This window comes from Pempheris klunzingeri, chromosome 11 (assembly GCF_042242105.1).
Source record: "Pempheris klunzingeri isolate RE-2024b chromosome 11, fPemKlu1.hap1, whole genome shotgun sequence".
Classification (NCBI taxonomy): domain Eukaryota; kingdom Metazoa; phylum Chordata; class Actinopteri; order Acropomatiformes; family Pempheridae; genus Pempheris; species Pempheris klunzingeri.
In genome coordinates, this window is record NC_092022.1 from 27625136 (window position 1) to 27644144 (window position 19009).

General features: G+C 46.8%; 3 protein-coding genes across 3 annotated transcripts in view; 2 read left to right on the forward strand and 1 right to left on the reverse strand.

The window, feature by feature from the left end:
• Positions 1-5694: 5694 nt before the first annotated feature.
• Positions 5695-7840, reverse strand: rad51c (RAD51 paralog C). The gene is made up of 4 exons (XM_070840360.1): positions 7665-7840; positions 7067-7316; positions 6402-6618; positions 5695-6274 (listed from the first exon to the last, which is right to left on the reverse strand). Exons 1-4 carry the CDS (start codon positions 7780-7782, stop codon positions 5774-5776), a joined length of 1086 nt encoding a protein of 361 aa, XP_070696461.1. The 5' UTR covers positions 7783-7840; the 3' UTR covers positions 5695-5773.
• abt1 (activator of basal transcription 1) lies at positions 7249-11580 on the forward strand. Its single transcript, XM_070840361.1, has 6 exons — positions 7249-7423; positions 8607-8720; positions 9640-10068; positions 10323-10498; positions 10906-11082; positions 11167-11580. The coding sequence occupies exons 3-6, from the start codon at positions 9651-9653 to the stop codon at positions 11344-11346; spliced, it is 951 nt and encodes a 316-aa protein (XP_070696462.1). The 5' UTR covers positions 7249-7423; positions 8607-8720; positions 9640-9650; the 3' UTR covers positions 11347-11580.
• Positions 11581-17156: 5576 nt separating this feature from the next.
• cdk16 (cyclin dependent kinase 16) overlaps positions 17157-19009 on the forward strand; it is a 17852-nt gene continuing 15999 nt past the window's right edge. Inside the window, exons 1-2 of the mRNA XM_070838920.1 lie at positions 17157-17287; positions 18617-18811. Of these exons, the coding sequence (XP_070695021.1) occupies positions 18688-18811 (124 nt within the window). The 5' untranslated portion in view covers positions 17157-17287; positions 18617-18687. The remainder of the gene's footprint in view (positions 17288-18616; positions 18812-19009) is intronic.

Genomic DNA, 19009 nt, shown 5'->3' on the forward strand with positions numbered 1-19009 from the left:
GGCTGGTCGACCTGAGCGACAGCTGAGTAACGTCAGATCTCATTGGACGCTGTCCAGCTGTCACTCAGATTGACCGGCCAATAGGAGCGTGTCTTCCATCCAAATCTTCTGGATTTGCATTAAAAATTTCAACCCTTTTATTTTGTGTTGGCGGCGGTGTAGAGAACAAAGACCACATTAGTGAGCTCACAGGATAAACACTCCGAACTTTACAAAATGTTGAGATCAAAACGCAGACTGATGGCAGGAATGTTCAAACTAAGCTGATTTTATTTGTAAATGTATTTTTATGCAGAAAAGATGGTGTCGTTTCCTTGGAGACCGTTACATCATCTGATGTAACAGGATATATTTATCTGTCTCACCTCGTCAGGTCACTGGAGGGCTTTACTGGATGAGTTTGTTCTCCTGCATTATGGGAAATGTAGTTCAGATGAGGTCGACTGGAGCCGGAATGTAAAAGTAAATATTCGTCCTGTTTACTGAGACTCAAATAAAGGTTTTATTAGGATGATCAATAAAGAGCTAAGTGAGTGATTATTAACTTTTATTACATCTGACCCAAAACAAACATCCAGTAAAAACACCAAACGACTAATGACTGTGATCATTGATCCAGATTATTTCTTTAATTCATCAATTAACTCTTTTGTCAACAAATATCCTCAAAGAACAACAAATGTCCAAAGTGAACGATTGACATGATCAGTAAATAGTTTCCTGTTGATCAACTAAACAATTATCTGACAGATTAAATGAACTATTGATCAGCTGAAAACATCTGATCAGCATCATCAATAAAATTTAAACAATAAAACTGTATCAAATGAGGTGATTGAGTAAAGTTACAAAAAGCACATTTACATCAGTCCACCTTCATCATCATTATCAACATTCAGCTGGTTTCTATCCGCTGAGCTGGTCTCGGTCACTGGTTCTGCTGGACTCTGAACTGGTTTCAGAGATTCAGAGCGAAACTTACCGGAGCGGACTCCCGTCTCCTCCTCCCGGTCGGACCTCAGTCCTGAAGCCGCTCCGCTGCGCTTCTCTCCGGCTGCAGATCCGCGGATCCGCCGCTCCGCTCCGGGAAACTCTCGGCTGGTCACAGTGAGTCCGTCAGAGTGAAGCTCGGGTTCACCTGCCGCTGCTCCTCCAATCAGAGAGGAAAGACCGCCTGTCTGTCTGTCTGACCGCCTGCCCGTCTGTCTCTCTCTTTGTGTATAATTAAAACATATGAATCTCACGCTGTGTGTGTGTGTGTGTGTGTGTGTGTGTGTGTGTGTGTGTGTCAGATGTCCTCACCTTTCAGTCAGTGGATCGTCTGTCGTCATAGAACATCTCTGACCATCAGATTCTTTTTACAGACAGTGACCTCTGCTGGTACCTGTCTCACATCACACCTGTCACACATCACACCTGTCTCACATCACTACCTCTCTCACATCACACCTGTCTGTCATCACTACCTGTCTCACATCACACCTGTTTGTCATCACTACCTGTCTAACATCACACCTGTCTGTCATCACACCTGTCTCACATCACTACCTCTCTCAAATCACACCTGTCGGTCATCACTACCTGTCTCACATCACACCTGTCTGTCATCACACTTGTCTCACATCACTACCTCTCTCATATCACACCTGTCTGTCATCACTATCTGTCTCACATCACACCTGTCTGTCATCACTACCTGTCTAACATCACACCTGTCTCACATCACTACCTCTCTCAAATCACACCTGTCTCACATCACACCTGTCTGTCATCACACCTGTCTGTCATCACTACCTGTCTGTCATCACTACCTGTCTGTCATCACACCTGTCTCACATCACACCTGTTTGTCATTGCTACCTATCAGACTGTTTCCAGAAAGAGCAGCTCAGAACAAACTCTTTCATTCAGAGACCAAAGATTCAGGAATTCAACAGGAAGGATTCAAGAATCCCCACAGAGCAGGAGAACCAGGACCAGGATCCACAGGAACCAGAGAACCACAGCAGGAGAACCAGGACCAGGATCCACAGGAACCAGAGAACCACAGCAGGAGAACCAGGACCAGGATCCACAGGAACCAGAGGGATGAGAAAAGCACAGAAAGGCTCCGGGGAAGATACCAAGTTAGTAACAGACATTAAAGAGACATGAAGCATCAGGATGGAGAGGAAGAGGAGGAGAGAGGAGCCCAGTGCATCATGGGAGTCCCCCGGCAGTCTGAGCCTATAGCAGCATAACTAGGGGCTGGTCTAAGACCTGATCCAGCCCTGAACTATAGGCTTCATCACTAAGGAAGGTTTTTAGTCTACTCTTAAATGTAGAGAGGGTGTCTGCCCCCCGAACCCAGACTGGAAGGAGGTTCCACAGGAGAGGAGCCTGATAGCTGAAAGCTCTGGCTCCATCACTACTTTAGAGGACTTTAGGAACCACCAGTAGATCTGCAGTCTGGGAGCACAGTGCTCTAGTGGGGTAGTACGGTACTATGAGCTCTTTAAGAGATGATGGAGCCTGAACATTAAGAGCTTTGGAGGTGAGGAGAAGGATTTTAAACTCTATTCTAGATTTTACTGGAAGCCAATGAAGAGAAGCCAGTACAGGAGAAAGATGGTCTCTTCTCTTAGTTCTGGTCAGAACAGGAGCAGCAGCGTTCTGGAAGATCAAGTGGAGAAAAACAGTCCAGATGCACATTATGCCCAACAGCTGTTTCCATGGTTCCTGAGTTTGAGGTTGAATCAGAGCCTGTTGAGGGCAGGAGGTGATGGATTTAGTCTCTAATAGTCAGAATTGTATCATTAAAGAAGCTCATGAAGTCGTTGCTACTGAGCTCTGAAGGATCACAAGGATCAGTGGAGTTCTGGGTCTTTGTCAACCTGGCTAACGTGCTGAACAGAAATCTAGGGCTGTTTTTATTCTCTTCTGTCAGTGAGGAGTAGTAGGAAGCTCTAGCATCAGACTGTTGCCAGATGAAGCAGGACTCTTCTAGTTTGGTGGCACGCCATGTCCTTTCTGGTTTTCAGGAAGTTTGTGGGTCTGGGAATTATACCAGGGAGCTTGTCTCTTTTCTTTAATCATCTTCTTTTTTAGGGGGGCGATGGAGTCGAGTGTCATTTGCAGGGAGCCTGAAGCACTATATAGCTGTGGTTGATGTGTAGCTGTGGTGTGTAGCTGTGGTTGATGTGTAGCTGTGGTGTGTAGCTGTGGTTGATGTGAAGCTGTGGTGTGTAGCTGTGGTTGATGTGAAGCTGTGGTGTGTAGCTGTGGTTGATGTGTAGCTGTGGTTGATGTGTAGCTGTGGTTGATGTGTAGCTGTGGTTGATGTGTAGCTGTGGTGTGTAGCTGTGGTTGATGTGAAGCTGTGGTGTGTAGCTGTGATGTGTAGCTGTGGTGTGTAGCTGTGGTTGATGTGTAGCTGTGGTTGATGTGTAGCTGTGATGTGTAGCTGTGGTTGATGTGTAGCTGTGGTGTGTAGCTGTGGTTGATGTGTAGCTGTAGTTGATGTGTAGCTGTGGTTGATGTGTAGCTGTGGTGTGTAGCTGTGGTGTGTAGCTGTAGTTGATGTGTAGCTGTGGTTGATGTGTAGCTGTGATGTGTAGCTGTGGTTGATGTGAAGCTGTGATGTGTAGCTGTGGTTGATGTGAAGCTGTGATGTGTAGCTGTGGTTGGTGTGTAGCTGTGGTGTGTAGCTGTGGTTGATGTGTAGCTGTGGTGTGTAGCTGTGGTTGATGTGAAGCTGTGGTGTGTAGCTGTGGTTGATGTGTAGCTGTGATGTGTAGCTGTGGTTGATGTGTAGCTGTGGTTGATGTGTAGCTGTAGTTGATGTGTAGCTGTGGTTGATGTGTAGCTGTGGTGTGTAGCTGTGGTGTGTAGCTGTGGTTGATGTGTAGCTGTGGTGTGTAGCTGTGGTTGATGTGTAGCTGTGGTGTGTAGCTGTGGTTGATGTGTAGCTGTGGCTGATGTGTAGCTGTGGTTGGTGTGTAGCTGTGGTGTGTAGCTGTGGTGTGTAGCTGTGGTTGATGTGTAGCTGTGGTGTGTAGCTGTGGTTGATGTATAGCTGTGGTGTGTAGCTGTGGTTGATGTGTAGCTGTGGCTGATGTGTAGCTGTGGTGTGTAGCTGTGGTGTGTAGCTGTGGCTGATGTGTAGCTGTGGTGTGTAGCTGTGGTGTGTAGCTGTGGCTGATGTGTAGCTGTGGTTGGTGTGTAGCTGTGGTTGGTGTGTAGCTGTGGCTGATGTGTAGCTGTGGCTGATGTGTAGCTGTGGTTGGTGTGTAGCTGTGGTTGATGTGTAGCTGTGGTTGATGTGTAGCTGTGGTTGGTGTGTAGCTGTGGTTGATGTGTAGCTGTGGTTGATGTGTAGCTGTGGTTGATGTGTAGCTGTGGTTGGTGTGTAGCTGTGGTTGATGTGTAGCTGTGGTTGGTGTGTAGCTGTGGTGTGTAGCTGTGGCTGATGTGTAGCTGTGGCTGATGTGTAGCTGTGGTTGGTGTGTAGCTGTGGTTGATGTGTAGCTGTGGTTGATGTGTAGCTGTGGTTGATGTGTAGCTGTGGTTGGTGTGTAGCTGTGGTGTGTAGCTGTGGCTGATGTGTAGCTGTGGCTGATGTGTAGCTGTGGTTGGTGTGTAGCTGTGGTTGATGTGTAGCTGTGGTTGATGTGTAGCTGTGGTTGATGTGTAGCTGTGGTTGGTGTGTAGCTGTGGTGTGTAGCTGTGGCTGATGTGTAGCTGTGGCTGATGTGTAGCTGTGGTTGGTGTGTAGCTGTGGTTGATGTGTAGCTGTGGTTGGTGTGTAGCTGTGGTGTGTAGCTGTGGTGTGTAGCTGTGGTTGATGTGTAGCTGTGGCTGATGTGTAGCTGTGGTTGATGTGTAGCTGTGGTTGATGTGTAGCTGTGGTGTGTAGCTGTGGTGTGTAGCTGTGGTTGATGTGTAGCTGTGGTGTGTAGCTGTGGTGTGTAGCTGTGGTTGATGTGTAGCTGTGGTGTGTAGCTGTGGTTGGTGTGTAGCTGTGGTTGATGTGTAGCTGTGGTGTGTAGCTGTGGTTGATGTGTAGCTGTGGTGTGTAGCTGTGGTTGATGTGTAGCTGTGGTTGGTGTGTAGCTGTGGCTGATGTGTAGCTGTGGTTGGTGTGTAGCTGTGGTTGATGTGTAGCTGTGGTGTGTAGCTGTGATGTGTAGCTGTGGTTGGTGTGTAGCTGTGGCTGATGTGTAGCTGTGGTTGGTGTGTAGCTGTGGTGTGTAGCTGTGGCTGATGTGTAGCTGTGGTTGATGTGTAGCTGTGGCTGATGTGTAGCTGTGGTGTGTAGCTGTGGTTGATGTGTAGCTGTGGCTGATGTGTAGCTGTGGTTGGTGTGTAGCTGTGGTTGATGTGTAGCTGTGGCTGATGTGTAGCTGTGGCTGATGTGTAGCTGTGGTTGATGTGTAGCTGTGGTGTGTAGCTGTGGTTGGTGTGTAGCTGTGGTGTGTAGCTGTGGTTGGTGTGTAGCTGTGGTGTGTAGCTGTGGTTGGTGTGTAGCTGTGGCTGATGTGTAGCTGTGGCTGGTGTGTAGCTGTGGTGTGTAGCTGTGGCTGGTGTGTAGCTGTGGTGTGTAGCTGTGGTTGGTGTGTAGCTGTGGTTGGTGTGAAGCTGTTGCAGGAACATGAGATAACGATGTAGACGTCTCACTCTGATGACTCAAACTTCACTGATGATAAAAGTTTAAAGTTTTAGTTAAAGTTCAGAAAATTTTATTTAAAACCAACAAACTCAGCACAGCCTCTGATTGGCTGACATCTCTGGCCAGTCAGCAGCCAACATCCCTCTGGCTGGCAACTGATTGGTCGGTTTGAGTTCGGGGCCGTTTGCTCTGCGGCTGCTCTAATTGGTCAGTGTCTCTGAATCCCTCAGATGTGATCTGGTATTGGACGGTGGAGTCCATGCAACCTGGAGATTTAAATATGGTTGCCAGCCGCCGTGCCCCCGCCCAGTGTAGGAAGAGTCTGATGGTGGGGGCGTGGCCCCAGCTCTCTCCGAGGGCGGGGACCAGCTGTGATTGGCTGCCCTGCAGCCGAGTGGTCATCTGGTTGGTCATCACCACAGCGATGTCGTGGCCAGTTGCCATGGCGATGAGCTGCTGGGCAAGGCCATTGAGGAGGCGTGTTCTCTGCGATAGATTGTCAAAATGCTGCCGGAACGGGAATGCCACGCTGTCTATCACCAGGAGGCGGACCCTCGGGTGCTCAGACAGGAAGTCAGGCAGCAGGTGGAGCTCTGCCAGCAATTCCACGTAGTCATGGCAACGCACCTGAGAGAGGTGAGACAGACGGGCAATCAGAATCATTACAGCTTGCTGATGACAAAACACCTGTCTGCCCTCTGGTCATATGACACCGTGAAGTGGTCTGTTACCATGACGACCATGTCATCATTACCAGAAACATGTTGGCTAGGATGGTTTCCAAGGTGAAGGTTGTCATGGTGACTCGTTGCTCTTCGTCTTCAACTAATAAGGAGCAGTGTCGGATGGCAGCGGTGGCGATGTCGATGACTCTCGGAAGCAAGAAGCTGCCCTCTGTGTCGATGTAGACCACCTGACCTCCGACCCCCCCAAAGCATTGAGGGACCTGAACGTCCACGGCCAGCTGCAGGCTGATGTCATCAATACAGGTAATCAATAACTTTATTGACCAACGGCAGAAACACAGGCTGGGAGGAGTCAACCATCAACTGCACCTCAGATCTACTCTACTCTACAGGTGCAGGTGAGTGTGGACCGACAGGTGAGTGTGGACCGACAGGTGAGTGTGGACCGACAGGTGAGTGTGGACTGGGGTCCCTCTGCATGTTTATGATGATCTGTAGCTACATTTACCTGCACTATGTACTCTTTTTTAGGTTTTAATATGTTACATGTCAGGGCAGCCGGGGGGGGGGGGGGGGGGGGAGGAGGGAATGAACCTGTGTGGTCTCTGTGGTAGTCCGGCTTCTCCCACAGTCCACAGATGTGCAGGTTACCTGGTGACTGTAAATGGCCCGTAGGTGTGAGTGTGAGTGATTGGCGGGTGACTACCACGGTGTGCATCTGTGTGTGACTGACCACAGCTGTGTTTTTCCGACTCCCGGAGCTCCACAGACTTCGGTGGTTTTCCCGACAGGAAGTCCTCCTCCCAGAGCGGCGTCCAGCTGAGAGGAGAAGGTCACGATGCTCCTCAGCTCCTCCTCCTTCTGCAGGAGCTCCAGAGCCGTCAGAGAGGCCGACGCTGCTCCTCCTCCCCCATCATCTCCTCCCCCCTGTCTCCTCACAGCCTGCAGCACTTCCAGCGCCTCCTGCTGGGACAGACCGGCCTCTGCAACACCAAACATCACATCCACTGTTGATGTTCACCCTTAAACCTGCACATTAAAACTGGACTGTTTTGAATGGAGTAAATTATCCGTCTACTCAACTGACAGAGTGAGTAAGAAGAATAGTGCAATTCATCACCTGTCTCTTTACACGATCTTTGTTAGGTTATGTAAGCAAAGAGAGTAAAATCGTGACATTATAACTGGAGTTTGGTTACAAGACATTGAAAACAGCGGATAGGAACGTTAAAATTGAGCTATTTGGACCGGAATTTGGTAAGAGCGTCGTTGGACGTATGCGTTAAAATGTGGTTATTTTGCCTGGAGTTTGGTGGGAGTTCTGGCGGTACCTTTGCTGAGCTGCAGCGGTCTGAGAGGCTGCAGGTCTGCGGTGAACTGGAATCCAGCGGTGACCAGTTTGACTTTCAATCCGGGACTCAGAGACAAGCTGGACACGGATCTCTGCATCTTCACCGCTAACTGCTAACGTTAGCTTAGCTCCCACTTCAAAACATCCTGCCGGCATCGCAGGTATCCCAGAATGCATTTCACCTCAGAGCAGCGTAAAAAAACGAGCACAGTTCCGGTGTGGCTTTTCTAAGTAAGAGTCCAAGAGATGTGAGCCAATCCAAAACTTTGATAGCAAGTTTAGTTTCCTGAGATTTCTACTTGTTTTCAGCTTCAGACAACCGTGACAACTCTAAGAGCTCCACAGTGTCTACAATGCTGTAATCATTTGGATGTGTCATATTTTGTTTCTGTCATTTATCCCTCACTGTGTTGAAAACAATACAAGACAGAGCTTTTGCTGAGTGTGTTCATGAACAAACGAGTAGCTATATAAATGACTGGATATTTATCTCCCGTCTTTTCTTTTTCTTTCCCCCCATGTATATCATTGTTTCTATTTTTATGCTTCCTCTGTCTTAACTCTTATCTTATTTCCAAGAAATTATCAAATTGAAATCAAAGTACTGGAATCAGCTTGTAATTTAACATAAACTGGGTCACTCAAACCTTTAAATGTCCTATATTCACTGTTCAAGGTTCTCAATGATGTCTGCTGTCATATTATTATTATTGACACTTTTCTCTTGTTCTGTGAGTCCGGACTATGTTCTCCAGTAATTAATGGAGTTCTTATAAACCGTTCATTCACTGACTGTCACCACAGAAAAGAACAGCGACTCTGGCGAGTTTCTTTCGGGCTTTTCTATTAACGGCAACATTAATTTGAAGGCCAAACCGGATGTTGTATTTCACAAGATTTTTTTTTCTGTGTCGTCATTAAGACGCGACAGAGTTTCCGCACGTGAGGAGAAGAAGAAGCAGCAGCAGCAGCAGCAGCAGCAGCAGCAGCAGCTCCGGAGTTTGAACCTAATGTCGGTGAAAGTTTTACAGTGAAGGTGAGTTTTAATCCGGATTTAATTCAGATTGAAATTGAAACGAGTTTCCACAGAAACGTTTTAATGTGAAAGAAGGAAATCCTAAACTAATCAGTGGCCAGACTGAACACGATGAGTTCAGTCCCGTTTGTTGAGTAGGAATCATCAGATCATGTGATAATCGATAGGTTCTGACGTCACCTCTATGAACAAGTTATCAATCGATACTGATCAGCAATCATGGACGTTCATGTCGACTCTGAAGTGATCAGTGAACATCTTATTTCTAATGTTCTAATAAAATGATGGCACGTGACTCAATAAGAAGAGATAACAAAACACAAGTCAGAGAGTGGGAGAGGAGGGAAGGGAAGAGGAGGGAAGAGGAGAGGAGAGGAGGGAAGAGGAGAGGAGAGGAGAGGAGGGAAGAGGAGAGGAGGGAAGAGGAGATAAGAGGAGAGAAGGGAAGAGGAGGGAAGAGGAGAGGAGAGGAGAGAAGCGAAGAGGAGGGAAGAGGAGAGGAGAGGAGGGAAGAGGAGATAAGAGGAGAGAAGGGAAGAGGAGGGAAGAGGAGAGGAGAGGAGGGAAGAGGAGGGAAGGGAAGAGGAGAGGAGAGGAGGGAAGAGGAGAGGAGAGGAGAGGAGGGAAGAGGAGATAAGAGGAGAGAAGGGAAGAGGAGGGTGTACCGAGCAGCTCACTGTACGTCTCCATACTGAGGGAACCAACAATTTCAGATGAAATTGTAAAAAGTAATTGGTAGAAAACACCACTGAATATTAATGAGCTCATTAATATGATTGTTTGGCCTCCAGCAGCAGAAGCTGGGCCGTAGGACGCCGTGACCAATCAGGAGGGAGTATGTAGCAACACTGTCTCCGGGTGGTCTGTGGACGCTCTGAGTGAATCTGTGGTGGTGAGTTTCTCCTGTTTGTGTTTGTAGTGATCAGAGACATGGAGAGACAAGAGGAAGACGAGGAGGAGAGGAAGACTACAGCTCAGACAGAGGAAGACGAGGAGGAGAGGAAGACTACAGCTCAGACAGAGGAGGAGGAGGAGGACGGTGAGGAGGAGGGAGTGAGAGAAAGTGGTACTGATGAAGATGATGATCAAGACTCAGATGGTGATGATGAGCAGAAGAACAAAGACATACATGTAGGTGATGGTAATGATGATGATGATGATGATGGTGGTGGTAAAGATACTGCTGGGATGAAGAAGACCAAACACAGAGGGACTTCCTGTCCAGACAGGAAGTGTGTCCCAGGGATCCTCTACCTGGGACACATCCCTCCGAGGTTCCGACCAAAACACCTGAGGAACCTGCTGTCGCCGTTCGGAGAGATTGGACGCATCTTCCTCCAGCCAGAAGGTGTGTACCAGTACATAGAAAGTACACACAGATACTACTACAGTGTACTTTAGTAGTATTTGTACACAAATACTACTAAAGTACACTGTAGTGATATATGTAGTAATGTATGTACTAGTACTCGACTTAATGAAACAAAGCCGACTGAAGAACGTGACTGAAAACAGAAACTCAGGACCACGTTCATGTTCTGAATTACTTAGACTTTGTTTCTAAATACTACAGTACCCACGATCCCCTCCTTCTGTCCTCAGACGGCCCGGTAAGGAGGAGGAAGAGGAAGTCTGGGCTGCGGAGGTGTGACTTTACTGAAGGATGGGTGGAGTTTAGAGATAAACGAGTGGCGAAGAGAGTGGCAGCGTCTCTCCATAACACACCGATGGGAACCAGGAAACGCCAGCGGTTCTCCTCCGACCTCTGGTCCATGAAGGTACGGTCCGCCCAGTAACCGCTGACATCACAGCAACACATGATGCTGACAGACAGCTAAACTTGTTTTGGTGTTCAGTTCAAATCAAATCAAATCAAATCAACTTTATTGGCCAAGTTTGAACAGGCAAACAAGGAATTTGACTGGGTGAAGCTTGACTCTGTACAGTGAGGAAGTAAAGTAGAAATAAACTACAACAGTAGGAAGAGAATACAGGACAGTCTAAACTATATAGAACTCTTTAACAACAACGGTATGTACAGTAGAGGGAGGTGTAGTGTAGAAATTAGGAGGTCTGTGATTGATCAGCTGTGTGGAGGTGAGACAGAAGGCAGGGTTTGAACTGAGGTACCTGCACAGGTTCTAGTGGACTCACCTGTCTTGTCTCTACCTGTCTGTCTGTGTAGTACCTGCACAGATTCCAGTGGACTCACCTGAGCGAGCGGCTGGCCTATGAGCAGACGGTCCTGCAGCAGAGACTCAGGACTGAAGTGTCTCAGGCAAAGAGAGAAACAAACTTCTACCTGAACAACGTGGAGAAGAGTGCTCACCTGAGGAGGAAGAGGCAGAGAGACGGGCAGCAGGTGAACTACAGACGAGGCACTCGCTCACCTGAGTCCACCTCTAGAGTCGCACTCACATTTGTTCTTAAATGCTGTTGTTGTCAGGTGGAGGAGAGGACGTGGGACTTCACTCAGCGTCAGACGGAGGAGGAGATCCAGATGAAGAAGAAGAGGAAAGACTCCATTACCCAGAAGCACCTGGATAAGACCCGCCTCATACAGCAGAAGAGCCAATCAAATGTCTCACTGCTGGCCAAGATTTTCAACTCCAACACATCAGAGTGACAGCAGAGCGACAGCTGATTTGATGGAAACAGGAATCAGAGTGGACTGATCCGGCACTGAGACAGCCCCGCTCACCAACCAATCACAGGCCAGCACGGGGGAGTGGGGGGTGCATCTGTGTTCTGTCAATTATCAAGCTCGTTTAGTCTTCTGTGGCTGACTTAACGAGCTTGTCTTGTGTTCTTCAGTTAACACGGTGTTTTTTTTTTTTAATAAAGGTCAGTCTCCCGTTAAGTGGTCTCACCTTTGACCTCTGACCTTTGGTCGCCATCACGCACTGATGTGCGGTCTCCCAGTGTCTGACATGCTCATCATTTACCTGTACAGGTGCTCATCCTGTCATGATGTCACCTCCTCTCTATAGCTCTCAATGAGACGTTGTAAATAAACCTACGGTCATGTGACTGAAGTCCCGTTTTTTTTTTTTTTTCTCATCTGTTGACCAAGTATGAAGGCGTCAGAGTGAGAACAGGATGTCTGGTTGGGGGGGTTTGGCTTTTGTAGAGGAGAGATGATGTGATCGGTCTGATCAGTTCAGGTGATGGACCAGCGGTTGTCTATAGAGACACCTGAGCTGGGATCTAACGAGCGTGACAAGCGATCGTCTTCACCGATTGGCATTGATTGGTGTTTGTAATTGTGTATGAATGTGGCCTTGGTCCTTTTTCTATGTGCGCCGAGTAGAGCAGAAGAATATAATAGAGTAGAGTAGAATATAATAGAGTAAAATGTAATAGAGTAGACAGAGAGAGAACTTCTCTCCGTATTTGTCCTGTTGGAACAGTTCACTGGTATAAAGGAACCACATTAAGCTGCTTTAAGTCCTATTGATCAGATCGATCTCAGTTTGTTCACGTTAACAATGAGTCCTCTGTCCACACTGAGGTTAGACATGGAGTTCCACAAGGTTCAGTGGTTGGACTGATACTATTTACCTTATACATGCTTCCTCTGGGTAATATTATCAGGAAAAACTCCATTAATTCCCACTGTTCCACTGCAGATGATACCCAATTATACTGATCAATAAAGCCTGATCAGTTGACTAAACTCCAAGTCTCCAGCTCCACTGGGAGGAATCTGGGAGTCTTATTGATCAGGATTTGTCCTTTAACTCCCACATTAAACAGATTTCTAGAACTGCCTTTTTCTATCTACTAATGTTGTTAAAACCAGGTCCATCCTGTCTGTAGATGATGCAGAAACACTAGTCCACACATTAGTCACTTCTAGGTTGGATTATTTCTGTTCCTTATTATCAGGCTGCCCCAATAAATCCTTAAAGACTCTCCAGCTGGTCCAGAACGCTGCTGCTCCTGTTCTGACCAGAACTAAGAGAAGAGACCATCTTTCTCCTGTACTGGCTTCTCTTCACTGGCTTCCAGTCAAATCTAGAATAGAGTTTAAAATTTATTATTTTATTTATATTTATTATTTATTTATTTAACAGGGACGGTACACATTAATGAACATTTCTGTAAATGTGCCAGTATTAGCGTAAGGAAGCTATTTTTCAACTGTTGTCCCTGGGCAAGGTGTAAAATGCCAGCAGTCCATTTTTACAGTGGGGGGGGGGAGTGGGGAGGAAAACAGGAGGAGAGAGAGAGGGGAGGAGAAAAAACATGCGACACCAGACTGTACTCGTGGAGTGCATATCTTAAAGAGCTCATAGTACCGTACTACCCCACTAGAGCACTGTGCTCCCAGACTGCAGGTCTACTGGTGGTTCCTAAAGTCCTCTAAAGTAGTGATGGAGCCAGAGCTTTCAGCTATCAGGCTCCTCTCCTGTGGAACCTCCTTCCAGTCTGGGTTCAGGGGGGCAGACACCCTCTCTACATTTCAGAGTGGACTAAAAACCTTCCTTAGTGATGAAGCCTATAGTTCAGGACTGGATCAGGTCTTGGACCAGCTCCTAGTTATGCTGCTGTAGGCTCAGACTGCCGGGGGACTCCCATGATGCACTGGGCTCCCCTCTCTCCTCCTCTTCCTCTCCATCCTGATGCTTCATGTCTCTTTAATGTCTGTTACTAACTTGGTATCTTTCCCAGAGCCAGGTTTCAGCTTTGGATGGCAGAGATCTGATGTTTAAAAGTCCACTTTAACTCTCCTGTCCTGTTTCATAGTGCCAGTGGAGGTATTAACTCCTCTCCTGTTAGACTTTATAGATCTGAATGATCTGAGGGGACGACACAGTCTCTATAGGGTGTTGGTGGGTGACTGTTCTAATGGAGGAGCAGAGAAGTGTGTAAGACTGCAGCTCTGCCTCCTGGTCTCAGCTCTGGACTGTCAAGTTTTAGGACTAATAAACTTCTCCATATTTCTAGATCAGAGAGCAGCTCCGTCCAAAGTGGGATGGATGCCGTCTCTTCTCATGAGACCAGGTCTTCCCCAGGAGGACTGCCAGTTCTCTATGAAGCCCTCGTTGTTAGCTGGGCTCCACCTCCACAGGTTAAATGATGACATGCGGCTGTACATGTCATCACTGGTCAGGTTGGGGGGGGGCAGAGAAAACTACGGAGTCCAACATTGTTTTAGCAAAGTTACACACCGACTCCACTTTAACTTTAGTGACCTCCGATTGGCGTAATCGAGTGTCATTAACGCCGACGTGAATTACGATCTTATCAAAACTACGATTAGCCTTTGCCAGCAGTTTTAACTGTGATTCAGTGTCTCCTGCTCTAACCCCCAGGATGCACTTAATTATGTTTGCTGGCGTCGCTAGCTTCACGTTCCTAACTTATAGAGTATAATAGAGTGTGATAGAGTAGAGTAGAATAGAGTATAATAGAATAGAGTATAAGAGTATAATAGAATAGAGTATAATAGAATAGAGTATAAGAGTATAATAGAGTAGAGTATAATAGAGTATAATAGAATAGAGTAGAATAGAGTATAAGAGTATAATAGAATAGAGTAGAATAGAGTATAATAGAATAGAGTAGAATAGAGTATAATAGAGTAGAGTATAAGAGTATAATAGAGTGTGATAGAGTAGAGTAGAATAGAGTATAATAGAATAGAGTATAAGAGTATAATAGAATAGAGTATAATAGAATAGAGTATAAGAGTATAATAGAGTAGAGTATAATAGAGTATAATAGAATAGAGTAGAATAGAGTATAAGAGTATAATAGAATAGAGTAGAATAGAGTATAATAGAATAGAGTATAAGAGTAGAATAGAGTAGAGTAGAATAGAGTACAGTCCCTGACAAAAGTCTTGTCACTTATCCATTTTGTAGAAACAACAGTTTATAACCTGACTTTTAATTAATCCATTGGTTTTAGAAATGGCTCATATGAAAGCTAAAACCCTCCCAAATTATGTTTAATATACTAAAATAAATTTGCTTCACTGAAGAAAGATTGATCATTTAATGAACACAGAAAGGTCAGATTTTGACAAGACAAAAGTTTTGTCGCCTACAGAGAGTAATGTGAAAATTGAACAAATAATTTACTTCAAATACAAAAATATGTTGCATAACATCAGTGAATTAAGTAGTGGTGCTGTGAGATCCATATTTAATATCTTGTATGACTTCCATGAGTTTGAAGGACTGCATCCATGCGGTTCGACAATGAAAGCAGTCTTACGTGCCTCCCACAGTTCATCAAGATTCTTTGGTTTCGTCTTCCATGCTTCCTTTTTCATTCTACCCCAGACATGCTCAATGATGTTCATGTCTGGTGACTGGGTTGGCCAGTCCTGGAGCACTTTGATCTTCTTTCTTTCTTAAATTTGACCCCTTTTATGGTTGGGAATGTAAGAGGTAGCTAATCCTTCTTGATATTTTAAGCTATTGATATTGCCTTCCACCCTGCAAATCTCTCGCACACCCCCATACTGGATGTAACCCCAGACCATGATTTTTCCGCCACCAAACTTAACTGTTTTCTGGGTGAATCTCGGATCCATGCGGGCTCCAGTAGGTCTCCTGCAATATTTGCGGCGGCTGTGATGTAATTCAACCGAAGATTCATCTGAGAAATCCACCTTCTGCCACTTTTCCAGCGTCCATCCTTTTAGCAGGCTGTGGGCCTTGGCAAATGCCACACGTTTTTTTAATTGCCTTTTGTTTAGTGCTGGTTTCCGGGCACTGGTTCGACCATGGAGGCCATTTCGAGACAGAATTCTACAAACTGTTCTGGTTGACACGGGGACTTGAGGTGACCAGGCCTGGTGGAGCTCTGCTGCAGTGGAAAAAGGGGCCTTGGCCTTGGATTTTCAAGCCAACAAACGATCCTCCCGAGCAGTTGTCTTGCGGGGTCTGCTGGACCTGGGCTTGTCAAAAACATCTCCAGTCTCTTCAAATCTTTTTCTTATTCTTTGTACTTGACGCTGAGACACATTGAAGGTGTCTGCCACCTCAGCAGTGGATCTGGTCTTCAGCCTCTTGATAATCAGCACTTTGGTCTCAGGGTGAATCTTAGGCATGTTGTCAGAGGACAAGTTGCAGTTGATGTGAAGGTCTGGTGTGCTGGGGTTCTTTTTATACACACCCACTAATTGATTGATCAATTATTGATCACAGGTGAGGCTGTAATCTAGGATTGAGTGCATCATATGACAAGGCGACAAGACTTTTGTCTTTGCAAAAACTGACTCAGTGGGCTTTACCAAGCTGTGAACGTTAGAATGCTTTTCAGCAGTTTCGTTTGACACCAAAACATTATTTCAAAAGCTGTTGGGATTGAAATTAGCCATTTCTTGTAAAAAAAAAATTAATTAGAAATATATTTGAGGGGCACTTAAGATCAACTTGTACCCAAGTGACAAGGCTTTTGTCAGGGACTGTATAATAGAGTAGAGTAGAGTGGAGTAGAGTAGAGTGGAGTACAGTAGAGTAGAGTACAGTAGAGTAGAGTACAGTAGAGTGGAGTAGAGTACAGTAGAGTAGAGTAGAGTAGAGTAGAGTAGAGTGGAGTAGAGTAGAGTAGAGTAGAGTACAGTAGAGTACAGTAGAGTACAGTAGAGTAGAGTAGAGTAGAGTAGAGTACAGTAGAGTAGAGTACAGTAGAGTGGAGTAGAGTAGAGTACAGTAGAGTACAGTAGAGTACAGTAGAGTAGAGTAGAGTAGAGTACAGTAGAGTAGAGTACAGTAGAGTGGAGTACAGTAGAGTGGAGTAGAGTACAGTAGAGTAGAGTAGAGTAGAGTAGAGTAGAGTAGAGTAGAGTAGAGTGGAGTAGAGTAGAGTAGAGTAGAGTACAGTAGAGTACAGTAGAGTAGAGTAGAGTACAGTAGAGTACAGTAGAGTGGAGTAGAGTACAGTAGAGTAGAGTACAGTAGAGTAGAGTAGAGTAGAGTAGAGTACAGTAGAGTAGGTCTTTATTGGCAGTTAAGCAGCTCTTCACATCAGATGCAAAAGTAAGTTCAAATACTATTGGCAGTAAAAGAACAGTAGAAGTAACTGGCAGTTGTTTGGGTGGATGGGGGGGGGCATTGCTCTCCCACCTCGGACTCTGCTGGGGGGGGCATTGCTTTAACAGCCTGTAGACAGAGGCTGTCGTTCAGTGTGTTTTGATTGTTGTGCTGGAGGTCCCTCCTGTCCTCCAGCAGGTGATGGGGGAGGCGCCCTCCCCCCCCTCCCCGGGAGGTGTGTGTGGACCAGGTGAGGTTGGCCGAGATGCGTCTCAGTCACGATGATGGTGTCGGTGGGTTAGTGGAGGGGGTTGAGGACAACCCCTCGCGAAGTTTTAGTGTTCTTTCAGGAATGTTAAAAAGCCACGTGCTTGTTTCCAAATGAAAGGGGCGGGGCCACGGTACCGCGCTGTGACGTCAGCCACGGTGCGGTGAGTCTCGCCGTCAGGACGCACCGGAGGAGCGGAGCCGAGCAGCAACATGGCTGCAGATTACTGGGAGCCAGGAAGACCCGAGACTCTGTCGGACTGAACCGACCCTCAGATAACACGGGACAGAACGGGACAGACCCTCCCGGTGAGTTATGCACACCGCCGAGCATCGTGGGGAACCGGGACACCGTTTGATTCCGCTGTGGCGGAGCTGTTACCGGAGCTGTTACCGGAGTAGCTCCTGAGATAAACCCGCTCCGCCTCTGCTGCTATTTATAACACTGAGGACATTCACTGCAGCAAGTAGACGGATCCCCTCCTCACCACACTGATACAGACCAACACACAGAGAGAAAACCCTGAGCGTAGACGGTACCATCTATTAGCTGAGAGATAAACACAGAAACACATAGCTAGTAATTAGTTATTGAGGCTGTCAGGTAGACAACCTGTCAGTCAGGTGTTAGCCTGTTAGCTTCAGGTGGATAACCTGTCAGTCAGGTGTTAGCCTGTTAGCTTCAGGTGGATAACCTGTCAGTCAGGTGTTAGCTTGTTAGCTTCAGGTGGATAACCTGTCAGTCAGGTGTTAGCCTGTTAGCTTCAGGTGGATGACCTGTCAGTCAGGTGTTAGCCTGTTAGCTTCAGGTGGATGACCTGTCAGTCAGGTGTTAGCCTGTTAGCTTCAGGTGGATGACCTGTCAGTCGGGTGTTAGCCTGTTAGCTTCAGGTGGATGACCTGTCAGTCGGGTGTTAGCCTGTTAGCTTCAGGTGGATGACCTGTCAGTCGGGTGTTAGCCTGTTAGCTTCAGGTGGATGACCTGTCAGTCGGGTGTTAGCCTGTTAGCTTCAGGTGGATGACCTGTCAGTCGGGTGTTAGCCTGTTAGCTTCAGGTGGATGACCTGTCAGTCAGGTGTTAGCCTGTTAGCTTCAGGTGGATGACCTGTCAGTCAGGTGTTAGCCTGTTAGCTTCAGGTGGATAACCTGTCAGTCAGGTGTTAGCCTGTTAGCTTCAGGTGGATAACCTGTCAGTCAGGTGTTAGCCTGTTAGCTTCAGGTGGATAACCTGTCAGTCAGGTGTTAGCCTGTTAGCTGTCAGTAGTATTACGTTGATATACCTGTTAGTTATCTAACATACTAACCAGAGTATCAAACGTCAGCACAGGTGACATCAGAAAAGACTGGTGACATCAGTCAGATGGGTGTTCAGTCAATTGTGACACCTACCTACTGACACCTTGCTGTCATCCACAGATGTTCAAACATCTGCAGGTTGGACTTTGTGTGCTCACACTTGTGTTCAGGAGTCCAGGCTTGTTTCCAGCTGCTGTGTGATTTTACAGTTCAATTCTACCTGTTGGTTTGAAATAACTTTATTTACAATCCACCATTCATTTATGTCTTTGAAAATGTGTTTGTAATACTTTGTGAGTGTTTTGGGTTTCCTGCCTTCACTTCCTGTCTCTACCTGTCCAGGTGTGGTCTCCAGGCTGGCTGCCCCACCCCCCTCAGTGTCACGCCCCCCTCTGCCCCCTCGGCCCCCCCTCATGGAGAGGATGAGGAAGATCAAGCGGCAGTTGTCACTCACTCTGGGGAGGGGAGGCGCCGGGGGAGGGGACCGGACTCTGAGTGACACCATCAACCAGGAAGTTACATCACACAGCGACTCAGGTAACACACACCTGAACACGGTCCAGGTCCTGGCCGCTGCTAACATCCTGTTTGTTGTTGGTCACCTGACGGAGTTATCTGTGAACGCATGAATACACCAGGGAAATATCGCCATTAATGACATCATCAGGTCTGCAGTGGATTATGGGATGTTTACTACAGACCGCATCTGGGCCCTTCCTCAGTCTGTTGTTGTCT

Coding starts and splice junctions, on each gene's coding strand:
- abt1 (XM_070840361.1), top strand. CDS start 9,651: ATGGAGAGACAAGAGGAAGACGAGGAGGAGAGGAAGACTACAGCTCAG. Junction 10,069..10,322: donor CATCTTCCTCCAGCCAGAAG/GTGTGTACCAGT, acceptor TTCTGTCCTCAG/ACGGCCCGGTAAGGAGGAGG. Junction 11,083..11,166: donor GGCAGAGAGACGGGCAGCAG/GTGAACTACAGA, acceptor TGTTGTTGTCAG/GTGGAGGAGAGGACGTGGGA.
- rad51c (XM_070840360.1), bottom strand. CDS start 7,782: ATGCAGAGATCCGTGTCCAGCTTGTCTCTGAGTCCCGGATTGAAAGTC. Junction 7,317..7,664: donor ACCGCTGCAGCTCAGCAAAG/GTACCGCCAGAA, acceptor TTGGTGTTGCAG/AGGCCGGTCTGTCCCAGCAG. Junction 6,275..6,401: donor TCCTAGCCAACATGTTTCTG/GTAATGATGACA, acceptor CACCTCTCTCAG/GTGCGTTGCCATGACTACGT.